This window comes from Seriola aureovittata, chromosome 9 (assembly GCF_021018895.1).
Source record: "Seriola aureovittata isolate HTS-2021-v1 ecotype China chromosome 9, ASM2101889v1, whole genome shotgun sequence".
NCBI lineage: Eukaryota > Metazoa > Chordata > Actinopteri > Carangiformes > Carangidae > Seriola > Seriola aureovittata.
In genome coordinates, this window is record NC_079372.1 from 21688264 (window position 1) to 21706447 (window position 18184).

Sequence of the window (18184 nt, forward strand, 5' to 3'; positions counted from 1 at the left end):
AATTTCATCTACTAGTGAAATAGATTTATTGTGGCATTATGTTCAGGTTTTATTTTCAGCCTGTTTTTAACTAAAAAACAAGAAAAGAAAACATGGTGCATTGGTGAAGACACACACAACCTTGGCTGCTGCAGTGTTGAAGTTTATTTGTCCTGCAGCAGATCAAACACACTTCCTAATGAACACATCTCTCGCCTCCTGTCTTTACCCTCCAGGCGAGCGCATGTTTAACATCGACAGTGGCCGCAACGCTCCGCTCCACTCCCCCCCCTCTGAGCACTACACCATCATCTTCAACACCTTCGTACTCATGCAGCTGTTCAACGAGATCAACGCCCGCAAGATCCACGGAGAGAGGAACGTCTTTGACGGCATATTCTCCAACCCCATCTTCTGTTCCATCGTTCTGGGGACGTTTGCTGTGCAGGTGAGGTTGATAAATCCTTTAACGACATTTAATGGTTTTCTCTCCTGTCAGGTATGGAACATTTTGAGAAGTTGGTGTTTTCCTTTTCTTAGATTTGATTTTGGCATTTGCCACTTTTCTATAGTGATGGTAGAGATACAGACAGGAAATGTGAAGAAGGAGAGAGAGAGAATCAAACTTTATTTGTATATCACTTTTCATACAGGTTAGTGCAGTTCAAAGTGCTTCACAGACTGATAAAAAATAAGAGCTAACAATGAGATGCAATAAAGTAGATTTTAAAAGCTATAATAACATAACAAACAAACAAAAAACATTCATATAATCAATGATAAAATAAGAGATGAAATTTACTAGTGGAAATACTCAATTAAAAGCCAGGCTGAAGAGGTACATTTTGAGTTTACGTTTAAAGATTTCAACACTTTCGTCTGCTCTCTGAATCAGCTGTAGTTGATTTATAACATTTTTGATTAGACCAGATAGAAGAGCATTACAGTCACCAAGGATGACAGATAGCACAGTTCCCTCACTGGAATCAATCAAGGACAATGAGGTTATGTTTTACAGTGTGCCTTAGCCATCTACTGGATGCCTAATTGTCACATTGCCTTTCAATGTGTAACCTGATTCTACCCGGTGATACAAGTCCAAACTTCACCAACCACGGCAGGGCTGTTTGTTCTGTGAGTAAACAAAAACACAGACAAGCAAACAATGACAGCGTGAGACATGGAGAGGGAAGAAGAAGGGTATTTTCCAAAGCTCTTCAATGCTTGGTGGCACTCTGGGGAAGAACAAGAGAAGAAACAGAGCTGGAGGGAGACGGCAGTGAGAGAGATAAAGAAATGGTTCAGGGGAGTTTGGAAAAGAAGAGATGAGAGAGAGCTAAACACTGGAGGCAGCTTGAGAGAGAGGGAGAGATAAAAAGAAAGATGGATGCCTCCTCGCTGCAGACAGTTATTGTTATTGTGTATGTGTATGGTCGTCCCACTGAGATTGACTGATGATGAAGATAGTGTCACTCTGATAAAGTTTCCTCCTGGTGTAAATGATCGTGTTGATTTTTAAAAGCATCTCCTGTGAGGCAGCAGCTACATGGTGTTATACGTTTAAAGATGCAGAATGGAAGTAAAGTACAAGGCTGGCTTCGTTATGTTGGAACCATCACTAATACAGACTACTTCTTAATGTGTGTTTTACACAGTGACATAAGCATGGGCTGAGGCCATGTGTTCCCAGAATGAATTCTCTTAAAAGCTTTCCAGTAACACCACAGTGTAACATGATTTTTACCGTATTTCCTGGTAGATAGATTAAATCAATATGAGTGTTCTTGAGAGTCATCCTGAGCTTTGACTTACGTATCTAAAAAAAATTCTTTTTTAAACATACGACTTAGAGGCTTTTTATAAAGAGGCTGAAAAGTAGCTTTGATCAAAGTCTAAGTGTAATTCTCAGTCAGTCCAATCGAAATTGATGATCTTTTTTTATTCCACACAGTCATTTTCCTTGTCATAACCTGGTTCTTACATTACCCACAATGCAACATGGCCACTGACAGTTCATTGGGAGATTCAGGTGTGTTATGCTAATTTCAGATAATGTAGCTTGGAGCCTCAAGCAGAGATGAGGAGCGGGCTACAGAGGTCTGGTCAGTTTGTGTCTTTCAAACTCCACCTGACAGGACATTTATGAGACCTCACACATCTTTCTGGAGACATAAAGTATTTATACAGCTTTTTTTCACCAAACCTTGAAATACAAAATAAAATAGGTGTAATTCCCCTTTGAGACCCGACTGCAGTGACTGCATCACAGCTTCGTACACAGCCTATCTGGGATATTATTCATAGAAGAGAAAGACTTAAAAGAGTTAAAGAAGGATATACAGGATAAACCATTGAGTATGTATATTTACAATTTGTTTAATTTTGTTCTTTGTTTTCTTATTCATTGTTTCTCTTTCAAACTCACCTGATGTTGGCTAATGTAGTAAACATTACAGTACATCACCATGTTTTACAGTTTCCTGCCTCGCAGCCCCTCTTCAGCTCACTAATTAACAGGGTAGTCAATAGCATGTAACTGCCTGTATAACCACAATGTGTTGACCACAACATGTCCATTACTGGCTGTGCCAGGCTAGCTGTTTCCCCCTGTTTACAGTCTTTGTGCCAGGCTAAGCTAACTGTCTCCTCGCTCCAGCGTCATTTGAAGCAGACATACATGAGAGTGGTGTCAGTCTTCACATCTAATTCTCAGCCAGAAAGCGAATATGTGCATTTCCCACCTTTTGAATAATTTTAGAGCTGAGACCAAATTAGACTTTTTAATGTGTATGTGTGGGATTTATTCCTAATTCTAATAATGAGAGAAAAACGACCCCACACTTTTTGTGTTTTGACAAATTTAAGACGAACATTTTACACTGTGCAGCTTCATACACACCAGCCCAGATAACATAATGTTCTCCTGGTATATACTTTACGCACACAAGTGAAAAGACAGTATGATCCTCAGCGCCATTAAAGGTTAGGTATACACCATGAATAATTAAATACAATACTCAAACAAAAAATGTCGGCATGTGTTTCTGCACATACACAGCAGGGACTACAGTAATAATGTCACCTGGTGTTTCCTACTCGAAGACCTGACAGAGCAGCAGAGATGTTGACTGTGGTGGGTGCAGCAGAGATGGATGGTGCAGTGCTGGTTCCTCCCCTGACTCTGTGTTTGCATGTCTGACAGTAATCATATCCCTCCCCGTGTCTCTGCCGCAGATCGTGATCGTGCAGTGGGGAGGGAAGCCCTTCAGCTGCGCCCCTCTCAACGTGGAGCAGTGGCTCTGGTGTCTTTTCGTGGGAGTTGGAGAGCTGCTCTGGGGGCAGGTAAGCAGCTCTTCAGCCTGCTGAGTCAAACCACACTGAGCAAGTGTAGGCTGGCAGGCCTGGTTTACCTAGAGCTTCCCCTGAGGTGAGGCTAAGGAAACATTTTCACACTGACACTTCTGGTCTATTCTATTCTCTGCTGAATGTGGCAGTTGAAATAATCAGTTTTTATCTGATCCACTTTGTGTGTCGGGGGGGTGGGGGGGGCCTGGAAAAGCTCACAGCTGCTCAGTATAACACCATACAAGCGTATTCTTTCAAATGACAATGTCACAAACCTGGCTTCCAGGTGATCGCCACAGTGCCGACGGAGCGGCTTCCATGCCTGAAGGAGGCGGGGCTGGGCCTGGAGCCCGGGGAGGAGGAAGGGGAGGAGCTGGCAGAGGATGAAGAGGAGATCGACTGCGCCGAGAGAGAGCTGCGCCGCGGACAGATCCTCTGGTTCAGAGGCCTCAACCGCATCCAGACCCAGGTACTGTTTGAACTGACCTTCAAAAACAAACCATAACCAAAAGTCTTTCACAGGAACACACACACACACACACACATACACACACACACGCACACACACAGATATCCAGACACAACAACACCTCAACCAGAAGCTCCACATGGTCATGACACTCGAGCAGTTTGTTTAAGCTGAATTACAGAGAGACGGGGAATGTGTACAATGAAGACAATATGAATGACTAATGTTTGCAATTTTTAAAGGTACCATATTTTAAACCTTTCCTGTCTTTTTTTGAAGTGTTCGTCTATAAGAAGATATATTTGTGGTATTAAGAACCAAAAACCATCTCAATGTAGTTTTACATCTCCTCTCTCAGGCTTCTCTCTGGAGCTCTAGTAACAACAGGTCTGTAAGAATTGTTTTCTGAGTGATTTAATTAAAATATAGCAGATTTTAGGTAAACACTCAGAGAAAGCAAATCCTGTAAGGTTGGATTGGGTACAGGTGGGCGGGGCTTGGGGCATGGCTGAGAGCGGTGACTGCTTTGTTGTGACATCACAAAGTAACAAGTCCTGACAGCTTGTTTTAAGGCTCAGTTTCTGAATACAGGCTGTGTGCATTTCTCTGTGGACTGAGGCTTTGATACTTTCACAGTATTAATATAGAACCTAGACCTGCTTTACGATAAAAAAAGACTTGGAAATCTCACTTTATACAATATGGGACCTTTAAACCTGGTGCCTTATGATAACATATAAATTGCTTTTGGGGGCGGGGGATTTTTTCTGACTTGTGTAGCAACATTGCCTAAATAAACTGCTGGTGTCATGACCTTTACAAACTAACATAAGAGACTTTTGGAAAGAAAGAAAAAACTTCTTCAAGACACATGTTTCATTATTGACTCTTCTCTGACAGATGACCAATTTTATTTAAGTTTAAACCCTGTTATCTGAATTGTTCTTACTCTTCAAAAGTCAATCTCTCTCATCTTGTCTTTGCTGTTCTTCTGACTTGTGCCAAACATAACGACTCCACTTTTTTCTCTCCAACACAGCTAACTTTTCTGTTCTGGATTCTCTGACTTGGTATTTTAGACGCTCATAAACATCATGACAGAGGATAAATTGTGTGTGTGTGTGTGTGTGTGTTGCTGCAGTGGCACTTGTGCGTGTGAATGTTTACACATTGTGAGACAGGCTGTTAACTTGCTTGATTACTTAAACTGACTGATTGTCACACTGCGTTGTGTGAGAATGGAAAACAAGAGCGCGAAACAGCCTCCTGAACAGTGTTGGAGAGCCAGTCCAGACTCTCTGCTTAAGTGCCTGTGTTTGCGTAAAGTGGTCAGTTTTTCATTAAGAGCGTTTCGTCTGAGTGTGCAGACAACAAGTAAACATGCAAGCAAACACTCAGGCTTGTGCACACATGCAGTCATCAGTTATAATCTTGTCTGTCAGTAATGTGCAGAAAGCAGTTGTGATACGTATCACTGCACATTTGCCATCAAAGGGAATTAAAGTGGTGTTTCTGTCATTTCTGCTGTGACGGGGAATGTTTTAAAGGGACACACACATGCAGGCACACGCTCTCAGACCGGCCTCTCCTGCCCTCACTGAGTGCTGCTGTTTTGTCTCTGTCCTGCAGATGGAGGTAGTGAGCACGTTCAAGCGAAGCGGTTCGTTTCAGGGAGCGGTGAGACGGCGCTCCTCCGTGCTCAGTCAGCTCCACGACGTAAACACTATCTCTACCCCCTCTCACGTAGCTCTCTCCACCGCAACAGCCAATACCAGCCCAGCCCCCGGGAGTGAGTCCGCCGAACGCATGTACACACATGCACACACATGCACACATGCACACACACACACACACACACACACACACACATATACCTGCATACACACTTGCAGTCACCTTCTCTCTCACACAAACAGACACCCATTCATGACACGAACACACACTCTGCTGCACGGCACGTGGACTGCAGTATTTTTACTCTCTATGGTTGTGTCCCCTCCGGCTCGCTCGCTGCTCGTGTGTGTGCAATGTCTCCTCTCTTCTTTTCTCTTATTCTCCCCTTTTCAAACAGCACCCAGTCCTGACCGGCTGTGTAGTTCTGGTCTGATCTGGTCTGGTCCAAATCCAGTCCCGGTCCCAGTCCAGAATCTGTTTTGTTGTTGAGTGTTGGTCGGTACAGGAGGTGGCTGGCTGTTCTCTCTCTGTCTGAAGTGTCCTGACAGAAATGGAGAAAGAAAGACTCATGTTTGAAAGAAGAAATTTAAGCAGTGAAATAGTTTGAGTTTCTCTGACGAGTCAAGGACACATCTGAAAGTTCAGAGAGGGAATGGCAGCTCCTCCTGCACCATGTGTTATTTCCTGTCTGTGAATGAGGTCAAGCGTGGTTACTGTGGTTGACCCCGGCTGTAAACATCTCTAATCTAAAGGAGTGGTGTCATTTCTCTTGTCTAAAAATCCAAGACAACTGAGCATTGCTGTAACGATTATGTGACTCCTATTATAATGCTGCGATAATGCGAGAATTCACTGCCATAGAATTCATACTCATTACCAAATGGCTTTCACATGGCTTCTGCAATTCTCTAAACTGTAAACCTTCGAGTATAAAAGCCCCATAACACACTGCTGTTTCCGAGACTTCAGTCCAAAAAAAAAGTTTCCTCTTCTTCTACTGCTCTTACTTTCTCTCTCCTTCTTCTGCTCCTCTCACTTTTGTTCAGTGCTGCAACTGTTGTCACCTGGTTATTTCTGTAACAGTATTTCCAGCTCTGACGTCACAAGTTTTCACTCCCCCCGATGTCTCCAAAAAGTCCTGATTTTTCTCTCTGTCCAGTCTGTTTTTTCCCCCCTCTCTCTCCATCACAGTTCTCTCCTCTTTCTTCTATATTTTACGAGATATTACAGGTTCCCTGTTTGCAGAAATATTCTGGGAAATGTGTTCTAATTGTTCTTCATAAGTAGAGTTATTCTTTTGTAGAGGTATTTAGATTTTACCAGATCTAAATACAGGCTCTTGTGTAGCATACTGATAAGATTTCTTTAGTAGGTTTCTCTTCATTTTTTTCTATTTTTCTCTTTTATTGGTTTTTAATTTGTCCTTTACCTCATCCCTTTTTGTCATCCTTCCATCTCCTTACTAGAGTAGCGTCCACCCCTCATGTTTTCTCTTGATTTCTCAGTATGTCAGTTCTGCGCGTGCCTGTTTGCAAGTGTGTTCACGTGTGTGCATTTGCTGACACATCCGAGAGCCGTAGTTTGACTTCTGTGTGTTTCTCTGTCAGTGTGCGAGTGTGTGCATCTGTGTGTGCGTGTGTGTGCATGCATGCGTGCGGTTGTGCTCGTTTCTTCATTTGATTGTCTTCATCCGTCTTCTCAGTTGCTTCTCCTTACCTTCCTTGCTCCCTCCCGTCCATCCTTCCCTCCTTCCATTCCACGCTGCCTTCCTCTCCACCTTGCTCCACCCCCCTTAGGTGTAGACACAGAGAGGCCCATGTTGGTACTGCTGACACCTCACTGTTGTGGTGATTCTCTGCACAGACCCTAGGAGTTACCTGGGTGTTGTTTAAGTACTCTCCATCACTTTATAATTGCTGCAGGGTTGGCTGCCTGATAGAAAAGACAGGTGTTATGACAAAGGTGTTGACGGAGGGACTTAAATTCAATGTGTGGAACCAGGGTTCGTATCCCACCACTGCGAGCTCATTGCTAGCAATTTGAATTCTTTTTCCTGAATCCAGAGGACTTGTTGAGTCCAAATCTGTTACTCAAGAGCAAATTAATATTTTGTGGTTCACTTCCTGATCAAAAACCTCATGGACCTGGACAAGCAAGTGGGACAAGATGAGAACATGAAGTTTGAGTTTAATGTGACCAGGGCTGCCTATCTGAAGCATTTCCTGTCGTACGGATGCAGCCTGTGGTCAGATAAAATGTACAGATGTTACTGTTTGCGTTAACTTTCAGGATGGGGTAAACACATAAGGCAGAATTCAGATCCAGCCACAGAAAAGTGTAGCTTACTTCATCTGGTGGTATTCTATAGTTTTCTTATTGTCAACACATCCCATAGAAAGACCAGAACCAACATTGAATACATCCCATTAACAGTATTGCCTGTGTGTCACAGTCTGATGTATCTCATTCCTCTGTCACAGATTCCCATTGTTGTCCAAAAGCCATTAATAAGGCTAAAAGTCTAAAACCTTGCTAACAGCTCTGTGAGGCTGCACTATACACAGCAGTGCTTTGAGTTACTGTAAATGCTTATGTCAGCATGCTAACATGCTCACAATGCTCACTGTGACAGTGCTAACATGCTGATGTTCAGCAGGTTTAATTCTCACCGTCTTAGTTGTTGAATGTTAGCAAGTTAACATTTGCTAAACAGCACTAAACGCAAAGTACAGTTCAATAGACTAAAAGTTAAAGTCATTGAAGTAATTTAAACTACATCCAGCAGGAAGCGCCCTGGTAGCTTACCTGATACAGGTGTACCACATAGCATGGCTGAGTCCAGACCGCTGTGGCCTGGGCTTGAATCCAGACCGGGTGCCTCGCTGATGGTCCATCCAATCCATCCACTAGAGACCATTTTGTGATGGGATCATGTTGCTGATCGGACCCAGTACTTAGTATTTATGACTACATTATTACATGAGTACTCAGTCCTCATGGGTTGGACGACACTATCTTTGAACCCGGCCTTCATCTTGATCAACTACACACCTGTAAAGTTTCATGAATATTGCACAAAAAGTGTTTCCATTTCACTTTTGCGAAATATTGCTTTGTCGAATAGTCTGAAAAACCACCTCATGCAAGTGTATAATTCTAATTTTACATTTTTATTCAACATGAGAGTTTTCTCGCAGTTCACGTGTTTCCATTACTTCCATGACTAGACGGTTAGGCCCTAATAACACACTAGTTCACCAAATCCTTGACTGAAAACTGTCCTTAACAACTGCACAATTGTGTTAAGTAGTAAAATTGCTGACTTTACAGTACATCTGTTTTAGGATATTATTCACCCATTTTTTTTTTAAACATTTATGACCCATTTTTAAAGTTTACATCTTCAGTGAGAACCTGGGAGCTTGGGGTGACTGCTACAGACAGAGTAGGGAAGAGCTGAGACAACACACTGTTGGTTATGGTCTTTTTATGGGGTTTGGTGACCAAAAAGTGAGTAAAGCACGTTCCTATCATTGCTTTAAGTCTGATGTGGGAATACACAAGCAACAAATACACTCTACAAATGATTACTTACAGTGTGTGTTATCAAGACACACTGACCTCTCCCCACAGCAAGCTTCAGGGTCATTACTTCAATCCACTACCCAGAGTTCTTTGCAAAGCAGACCTAGCCCTCATGCTTGGCACCATGCCCCGTTGCAGTATGATGTGCGTAAGTTCTGACATCGACACCGTCACCCTCCTTGACTTTTATACTTTTACAGCCAAATCTATCATCGCTGGGTAAGAGAAGAGTCCAGGGATATCTGAAAGAAACATTTAAAATATTAAATAGATATATTAAAATGATACACCTCAGCTTCACGCTTTCATCCACCTGAGCTGTGCTCGACCTTAGTGATTCCTCTGGATCTTTAGAACTGATCTATGGATCCAGTTTGTTTTCATTTCAGACTGGGCCACTTTCATCTACCTGCAATGACAGTCAAGTGGAGAAAAGAGATGAATATGAAGGGGAATATAGGACTCAGATCCATCCTCAGCTCCTCAAGTCATTGTTAAAGTTCTCCCATATTCAAATGGAAGATTTCTGAGCTGGAGACATGAGGAGGGTATTGGACTGAGGAAGGTGTTGCTGAGGATTAGAGCTCAGTCATCACATATTGAAGGGTGGGTGCTGCTCAGAGTTCGGACATATGGTGAGAAATGGGAGCCATTAACCCGTCATCTACCTCACAGCTTCTCCCTGTATTTATGTTGCAGTTTCTTCTCATCAGCAGTTGTTTTGCACACAGCAGCCTCTCTACCTTCCAGCGCCTTTTCTCCTCCTCGTACTTTTAACCGTCCATCGTTTTTCCATCAAGCACTGCTGAACGAGCCGACAGGGAGAGAGAGAGGGAAAGAGAGAGAGAGAAAGTGGGTGAGAGAGACATAAGTAACACAGCAGTGCCCTGACCTCCTGGCCTCTCTGGTCACACTGTGGGCGTTATATACTCGAAAGTTTACTCTTTCCATGGAGACAAAATGAAAACAAACCAAAGCGCTGATGAAGTGAGAAAGTAACATCCTGAAACCTTCTCAGTCTGCATGAGGTGTTTTTCTGCTGTCTGACAGGCTCTTTGGAAAAACAGATAAGCACTGAACCTACTGCTTGACCGTCTGTCTGTACGTCTGTACGTCTGTCTGTCTATCATATATGCCAGAGTCATATATAGAGACTCCTCCTAGTTTGGCCAACTGCAGCACAGATCTCCATTCAGCTGCCCGACCACCCGCCTCTCATAATCACAGTTTGGATTCCAGTCGGTGTTGCAGTCGACATAAAGCTTCCTCTCCGTTGATCTCAATGGGCCAAACTGTCTCTATGTAGGGCTCTGCCTGCCTGTGCCTGTCAGTATATTTGCATTGAACTTGTCTCTGTTTCTTTTGAGCTCATGCTGCTTCTTTTCCTCTGTTTGGGCTTGGGGGGGGAAGGGTGCATGGACCAACTGCTGTGGCAAAGGAATGTGTTTACGCACGCATACACCATACACCATACACTGCATAATGCACCTTGAAGCACACTCATAGACCTCACTCTGATGTGTGTGTGTGTGTGTGTGTGTGTATGAGAGAGCGACAGAGAGGGAGCGTGAGCATGACAAAGATCTGATTCAGCATGACCTGGCTGCCTCTCTATGTGTGACAGGGCTGACGCCTGAGCTTTGCTCTGGCCTTTGAACCAATCACCCTCTGTTTCTAGTAATCTAACCAATCATATACTGTTCTGACCTGCTGATTCTCAGTGATGTCACCTTTCTGTTTTGCAAGACTTGTTTTTTTTAATATCCTGCAGCAACTTCATCATCAGCATCATCATCATTTCAATCACTCTGCTCTCCTCACTGCTGCATGGCCGCAGTACAGTTTGCACATGTGCATGTGTGTGTGCTGGCGCGCGTGTGCATAGAAAAGCTGACTGACTGACTCACTGTCTAGTTGTCAATGTGTTTGCGTGTATGAAGCAGCTCTCTTTAACAAACAGCACCCATGATTGACAACAGTCCGATGCATGCAGACGCCAACCTCCAAGCTGCACGATGTGGAAACAACTCAACTGTTGGTTCACTCAGTTACGCTGCTGCATGCATGTGTGTGTGTGTGTGTGTGTGTGTGTGTGTGTGTGTGTGTGTGTGTTTGTGTTTGTGTTTGTGTGTGCGTGTGGTCACTGCTATAGGTTCTTGCCAAATTCTTATTTTATTGTACATTAAACTAACACACTCGCCATTCCTGCTTCTTCTCCATTTGTGCCTAACAACAACCCTCATCTGTGTGCGTGCATGCATGTGATCCAGTGTGCTGAGGTATGACTGTTTTCCCCACACATATTCTAAACACACACACACACACAACTCACGCCATGTGTGTATGATATGAAGCTTCTGTGGTCTTTGTGATGGTGGCTCTCGTCTTGTGATGTCTGACGGGTGTGTGAGAACTGACAAAAACATGTCATTAGCCAACTCATTTTAAAACACTTTGTTTTTTTTTTCACTTTCATCTGTTGGACACAAACAGGGTCAGGTGGACTCTGAATTATTCATTATTTATTTATGTTTGAGAAGCAACTGTGATAACTTGAAATGGAGCAAGGTGAGGTTGTGGATAAACTTTAAATTTGGTGATAGTTCCAAACTTATGCCAAGACATTGTCCTGTCTGAACAAAGTCATAGATGTTATCAGACAAATTCAGCTCAAAGCTTGTCCAAAGTCGTCTTCCCTGAACAGGACCAGCTGTTCACCTTCTCATACAAGAAACTGGTAAAATCATTGGCCCACTTTGTGCTCTTGTTGAGGAGTAAACTATTCACCTTATTGTGATTCTCTCTCTGCTATTTAGATTGAAATAGTTTGACTTTTTGAGAAAGATTTATTTGCTTCCATGCTGAGAGTTGGATGTTAGCCAGTTCACTTAGCTTTAGCATAAAGACTGGAAGTGAGGGGAAACAGCCTGGCACTGTCCGAAGGTTACAATGTCCAGCTACCAGCACCTTTAAGGGTCAAACTGTCCTTGTCAATAATTGTTTGACACATTGTCCGACCACGTGTTAAGTGTTAATGAACAGCCACAGTGAGAAACCACTGCTCCACCAGCCATCATAGAGAAGGGGAGACGCTGTAAAATCAGGGAAAACCTTTGCGGACAGTCTCTCCAGGAAGACATTCATAGCGTTGCACTCGGTTGTTCACATGAAAAATTACAGTCGTAGTTTTACAACAAATGAAACCCTGCTTACTGTCCCACCTCCGCACAGCTGGCCAATCACGGCGCAAAGATTGTCGGTTTTCGAAAGTTACAGATGATGGACACACAGGTCATACAGATCTGATGTGGAATAGGTGTGAAGCTATTCAACCACCGAACATGTAGTTACTCCTGGCCAAGAAATAGTCCGCTACATAGACATCTGTAAAAGCTAGACTTGTCATTTTTACCACTCGATTTTTGTATAAGAGATAACTTTAGGCAGAGTATGTTACTTTTGGACAGTCAGGCTAGCTGTTTCCCCCTGTTTCCGGTCTTTATGCTAAGCTAAGCTAACTGAGGCTTCCCAAATGTCAAAATATTCCTTTAACTTGTGCTTCAAAAGACGGTTGCACCTTGTTCACAAGCATTTTGGTTCAATCCAGCCGATAAAAATATTTTCAGCTCTCAGAAACAAAATAAACTTGATCTTGTGTAAAGTGACTGTAGCCACCTGGCCCTGAGTGTCCGTCTGTCTGTCTGTCTGTCTGTCTGTCTGTCTGTCACTCTGTTTGTCTGCTGGAGGACACAGATCTGTCTGTCTCTGGGTTTCCCTTTTCTCCCCCCCACCCCCCTTTCTTATGTCTGACTTTCTCCTCTCTCTTTCCTGTGCTCTCTCTTTCTCTTCTTCTTTCCTTTTGGCAGATGCGAGTGGTGAAAGCATTCCGTAGTTCGCTGTACGAGGGCCGGGAGAAACCGGAATCCCGCAACTCCATCCACAACTTCATGGCCCACCCGGAGTTCCTCATCAACGACCTCATCCATAACATTCCGCTGATCGACGACACTGACGTGGACGACGAATCAGAGCTCAGCAGATACCAGCACCTGCACCCGGCCCTCCGCAAGCCGCCACCCCCTCCCACCCAGCCCCAGCCCCCGGCCCGCACCCGCCCCACCCGCCCCTATCGCCAGTATAGCCTCCCGGTGACCCCGTGCAACCGAAACAACAACAACAACAGCAGCAGCAGCAGCAGCAGCAGCATCAGTTCAACGGTTACCCAGGGCAACAACAACAGCGCCAATGCAGTTGCTCCCATCAACCGGAGCCCCCATCACCACCACCACCACCAACACCACCATAACCATCATGGCAGGGACAGGCCGGTGAAACCTTCCGCCCCTCACCTGGCCCATCTCTACTGCGTGGAGACCTCCTTATAACTGAGCTGAACGTGGGTCGGGGGGGGGGGGGGGGGGGAGAGAAGGGGAACGGAGTCTTGGGTAGGGGGAGGAAAGGGGAGCGGAAGAGAGGGCTGAGGACACACACATGACATTTTCATCCGATCTCCCTGACAACAAGCTAACAGGAGGGAGTGAAGGACGAGGGAGGTACAGGAGGGAGTGGACAATGGCCGGAGACTTCTACTCGTAACTCCCTGAGAACATTGCGACTTTTCCCTCCCTTCGCCCCTGCTCCGGCCCTCTTAGTCCGACCCCCTGACACAACAGCCGCCCACCCCTCTCCACCCTCGAACCCACCGCGCCGTCCGTCACCCTCTCCGAAGAACCCGCCCGCCTCACCCCGCCTGACCTCATGCACACTCGTCACACATACGCACAGGTCTGTTCTCGCTGCGTTGCCCTGAGCGACGGTGGGTTGAGGGAGGGAGGGAGGGGGGACGGACATCCAAATAAAACAACAAAAAAACAAAAAACAAAAAAAACAAAAAAAAACACGACATCCCTCAACGCTTCAGCAGAATAGGGCCATGTGGCTATGGGGGCTGACTCACTCTGTTTCTATTGGTGTTCATCATTAGTGTTGTCATCATTACCCACCTACCTACCTGCCATGGCACCATTGTCACCACCACCATTATTTACCTGGCTACAATCTACAGCCACTTTAAAAACACTACTTTGCTTGCTATATAAGTAAAAGGCTTTGTTAAAGCTTTAACTAGACTTCAGTCATTTCCATCCTCTGATCCAATCATTTCTCAGCATAATGGTGCTCATTCATTTCTTTCTTTTACATTGGTTTATTTATTTTTTTCCTCCTCTCAACATTTTTACATTAAGGTTTTTTTTTTAAAAAAGAAAAAAATATATATATGTATGTTCTTTTCTTTCATTCCTCTCTCTCTTTCAGTGTGTGTGTGTGTATTGTCTTGTCTCTTCTGAAAAAAAAACTAAGAAAAACATAACAAAAACAGAAATGGCAAACAAAGATCCTGTTCATTTAAACCTAGTAAGTAGAAATGGCTGCAAAAAACGACCTATGGGGGGAAATACATATATATATGTATATGTATATATATAATTTGAATGTTTGGGAAGCGACAACACAGAACTGTTCATGTTCACCACCTTTTCTTTTTCCAGCCCAACCTGCCCGACCCTCAAATGCCACCCCATGAGTCCACATGACCAGTTATGTGTAATACTGTCCATCCTGCTCTGATATGAGACGATACAGTGTGTGCGATCTCACATTGATTTTGATGTATACATGTATACATACAGTAGCCCCATACAGCACTAACTGAATTTCCAGCCTCCTGCCATGTTGATGAAATGATGAGTAAGTATGGGTAACATCTGTGGAAATCATCTGGGGCCACGCCCACGGGTGGCGTCCTCTTCCAGTCTCTTTGTTTCTGTTTCCTGTTCCATCACCTTCTCTCTTGCTGTTCCTCCATTCTGTTGTGTGCTACGCTCACTTTGTCTCATCTTGTCCCTTGCGGTCTTTTCGTCGCTGGGTGTGCGTGTGTATGTGCGGCAGCTTTTCTTGGAAAAAAAAGCTGAATGCTTGTGAAGCATTAACCCTTTAAATGCCATCAAACACACAATGCACAGGCGATGGCCCTTTAAGACTAACATGCACTCACTTCAATCCCCGCTCCTGCTCATGTGCCGTTGGGTCATCTTCATCGTGTACCAGTGCCCTCTGCACGAGTATGGTGGACAAAGAGATTATTTCATTTGGTCTGTCTCATTTTTACTGACAAAAAAAAAAGAAAAGAAAAGAAAAATCAACCACTCAAGTGATCAGGCCCATGTCTAAATGTCAGTGTTCAGTTTTAGCTTTAGGCCCAGAGCCCACTCAGCTCTATCAGGTACGAGCATGAAAGCTTATGTGTCATGTGTGTGTGTCCTGTACTGTGCGTTCCCCACCATCATGATGTACAATATGTTCATTGAGATACCTTAAAGGAACAGTTCGACATTTTGGAAAATTAGCTTATTTTCTTTTTTCACTGAGAGTTAGATGAAAAGATTGACACCACTCTCATGTCTGTGTGCTAAATATTTGTTTTTTCAATTGGTTGATCATCCAACCATTTTATCCTGTTTATCCAGGTCCAGGTCACATTTATTAAAGGTCCCATTTATTTTTACACTTTTCCAGTGTTTTCAGTGTTACATTTTATGACTGAGAGTGGGGACTGCTTTGTTGTGAAATCACGAAGTAACAGAAGTCCTGACGGCTCGTTTTAAGGCTCAGTTTCTGAATACGGGCTGTGTGCATTTCTCTGTGCACTGAGCGCTTTGACACTTTCACAGTATTAATATAGAACCTAGACCTGCTTTATAATAAAAGAAGACATCTCACTTTATACAATATGGAACCTTTAAACTAGTTTTTTATCGTTGGAAATTATTTTTTACACAGCTGGGAAGTAACATCTGGTCAATATGACAATGAAACAGGTATTTAAGTGTGCTTTTAAGAAGTTCTTAAAAAATTATGGTCGCAGTCAACTCTGCAGAAACCTTACAAAAACGAAGTTGAAGGAAAATTTCATAGTCTGGTGAATAACCCCCCTGTAAAAGTGTAGTTTTACCCTTTGGCTTTGAACAAATGAGAAATGTGCTAATGATTTTGATACTTGTGAACAAAGCCAGGCTAGCTGTGTCCCATCCTTATGCTAAGCTAAGCTAACAAGCTGCCAGCTTCAGCTTCACACTGACGGGACAGACTTTAGAGTGGTATCAATATTTTCATCTAACTCTTGGCAAGAAAGTTGGTTAAGTGTATTTCCCAAAATGTTGAACCACTGCTTTAAGACATACTGTATTATGTTGAAGCTGTCCAGTGTAAAGGGACATAACGCACTGCATGAGCACACCCCCTAAAAAAAACAACAACAAAAAAAGAAGAAGAAGAAAAAGAAGAAGAAAGAGAAGAAAATCACAGCAAACACCCATTTGACGACGGGTGCAACGCTCGTGACATCACAGTCCACCGTCACCTCGTCGAGCTCCGCCTCTACATTCCATGTGACATACATTCCAGACGACTGCATCACATTCCAGACTGGGTGAGAGCGCCCTCCTGTATCCCATGTTGCACTAGGTGTGGGTGAACCGCTGACTTCATGTTGCCTCGGAGCGTGACTGCAATGCAATGCAAATCTGGACCCCCCCCTCTTTCCCTCTCCCTCTCTCTCCCCACCCCCACTCCTGCCCCCTCAGTTATCCCCTGTTAGCTTCCCTTCACCACCAGAGAAAGTTGAGGGCAGACAATATGCAACAGACTGCCATATCAACGCCTGTTCCCAGCCGTAGGGTTAGAAACACTGTCTAACAGGGACGGTAACACATGCAAACACAGCGAGAGAACATGTCTGTCCTGCTAGTTCTGTGTCAGGATGTGCGCAGGGCTCTCTGGGAACACCCTTTCCTGTACAGAACTCTGTCTTGAATGCTCATCATCATCGTCACCACCCTGACCTGACCTGTCGGAGAGGGCAGGTGGTGACATTGTATTGGTCTGTCTGTTTTGAAGCATGCATTTGGTATCATTAATGTCACTCTTTATGTGTTGGTAAATCATTTAGGCTACTGTCACTACTGTGTGCTATGATCTCTCCACATCTGCTGTCTCTCTCTTTCTCACATGCACACACACACACACACACACACACACACACAGACACACATCCTGTTCAAGTCTAACCTATTCTATTTCAGCACCTCTTAGCACAGCTCTCTCAACGCTTTCTGCGGTAAACACAGAAACACACAGACACACACACACGCACACACACACACAGACAAACACTGACACACACTGACACACAACAACAGGGGGATAATCTACAGTGGTGTAAATTTGACTGTCCAGTTCCAGCCATCTCTGTCCATCCGTCCAGCCACGTTACATCATGATGTTGTGAGACAGTTTCACAGAAGGCAAAACACAATGTGAAAAAGAATATATTATATTTATCAAAATTATAAATTGTACAACTGCACCACTACTGTACAGATCGCCCAAATGTGCACATGTGCATCTTTGATTTACAGGTACTATGTTCCTGTTTTTTTTTTTTTTTTTTTTTTTTTTTGATGTTTCTTTCTTTTAATCCTATTTCTTTTTGTAAAGAGAGGAACAACAAAATGGAAGCGCTTGTATATTATTATTATTATTATTATTATTATTATTATTATTATTATTATTGATTTTCTCCACCGGTGCTCCCACTGATGGAAAACGACAGTTGCACATTCTCCTGAGCATATTCTGAGGGCTGTGTTTTCTGTCCATTGAACAGCCCCTGAAGTGTGCAGAGGTGTGGAGATGCTTAAGAGTCTCTTAAGACCAGAGACACCACTCTGTAAATAGAGAATAGGAGATACAGACGTACCTCATTATGATCTAAAGGACTGGACAAAGTGGGGACCCAGGGAGGATGGAGAACTGGAGGGTGATGCAGAGCTAGAGACTGCAGAAGTGCAATGCCCCCCATGCATTGTTTAGGCTGCTCTTTTAGATCTGCTACAAGTATTTACTGCCATGTTACAACGGGAGGAAACTAAGGTTTTACATTAATCATTATACATACTGTTGTAAATATTGTGTGTGGAATGGTCCCCCTTCTTGCACAATGCAGTGCTGTTCTGCAGACAGAAAATGCAGCCTTAACTGTGCTGAAATGAAAAAAGACCAAAAAAAGTAAAA

The 18184-nt window shown here is 43.8% G+C and overlaps 1 protein-coding gene across 4 annotated transcripts in view; it reads left to right on the plus strand.

Moving 5' to 3' along the window:
• Positions 1-13463, plus strand: part of atp2b3b (ATPase plasma membrane Ca2+ transporting 3b) — a 41601-nt gene extending 28138 nt beyond the window's left edge. For 2 of the 4 annotated variants that reach the window (XM_056384505.1, XM_056384503.1), the window contains exons 22-25: positions 216-427; positions 3214-3321; positions 3611-3793; positions 12919-13463. In XM_056384505.1, the coding sequence (XP_056240480.1) occupies positions 216-427; positions 3214-3321; positions 3611-3793; positions 12919-13437 (1022 nt within the window). In that variant the 3' untranslated portion in view covers positions 13438-13463. Of the gene's footprint in view, positions 1-215; positions 428-3213; positions 3322-3610; positions 3794-5422; positions 5583-12918 lie in introns of all 4 variants that reach the window. The other 2 variants (XM_056384507.1, XM_056384506.1) reach the window with 2 other exon arrangements.
• The last annotated feature ends 4721 nt before the right edge of the window (positions 13464-18184 follow it).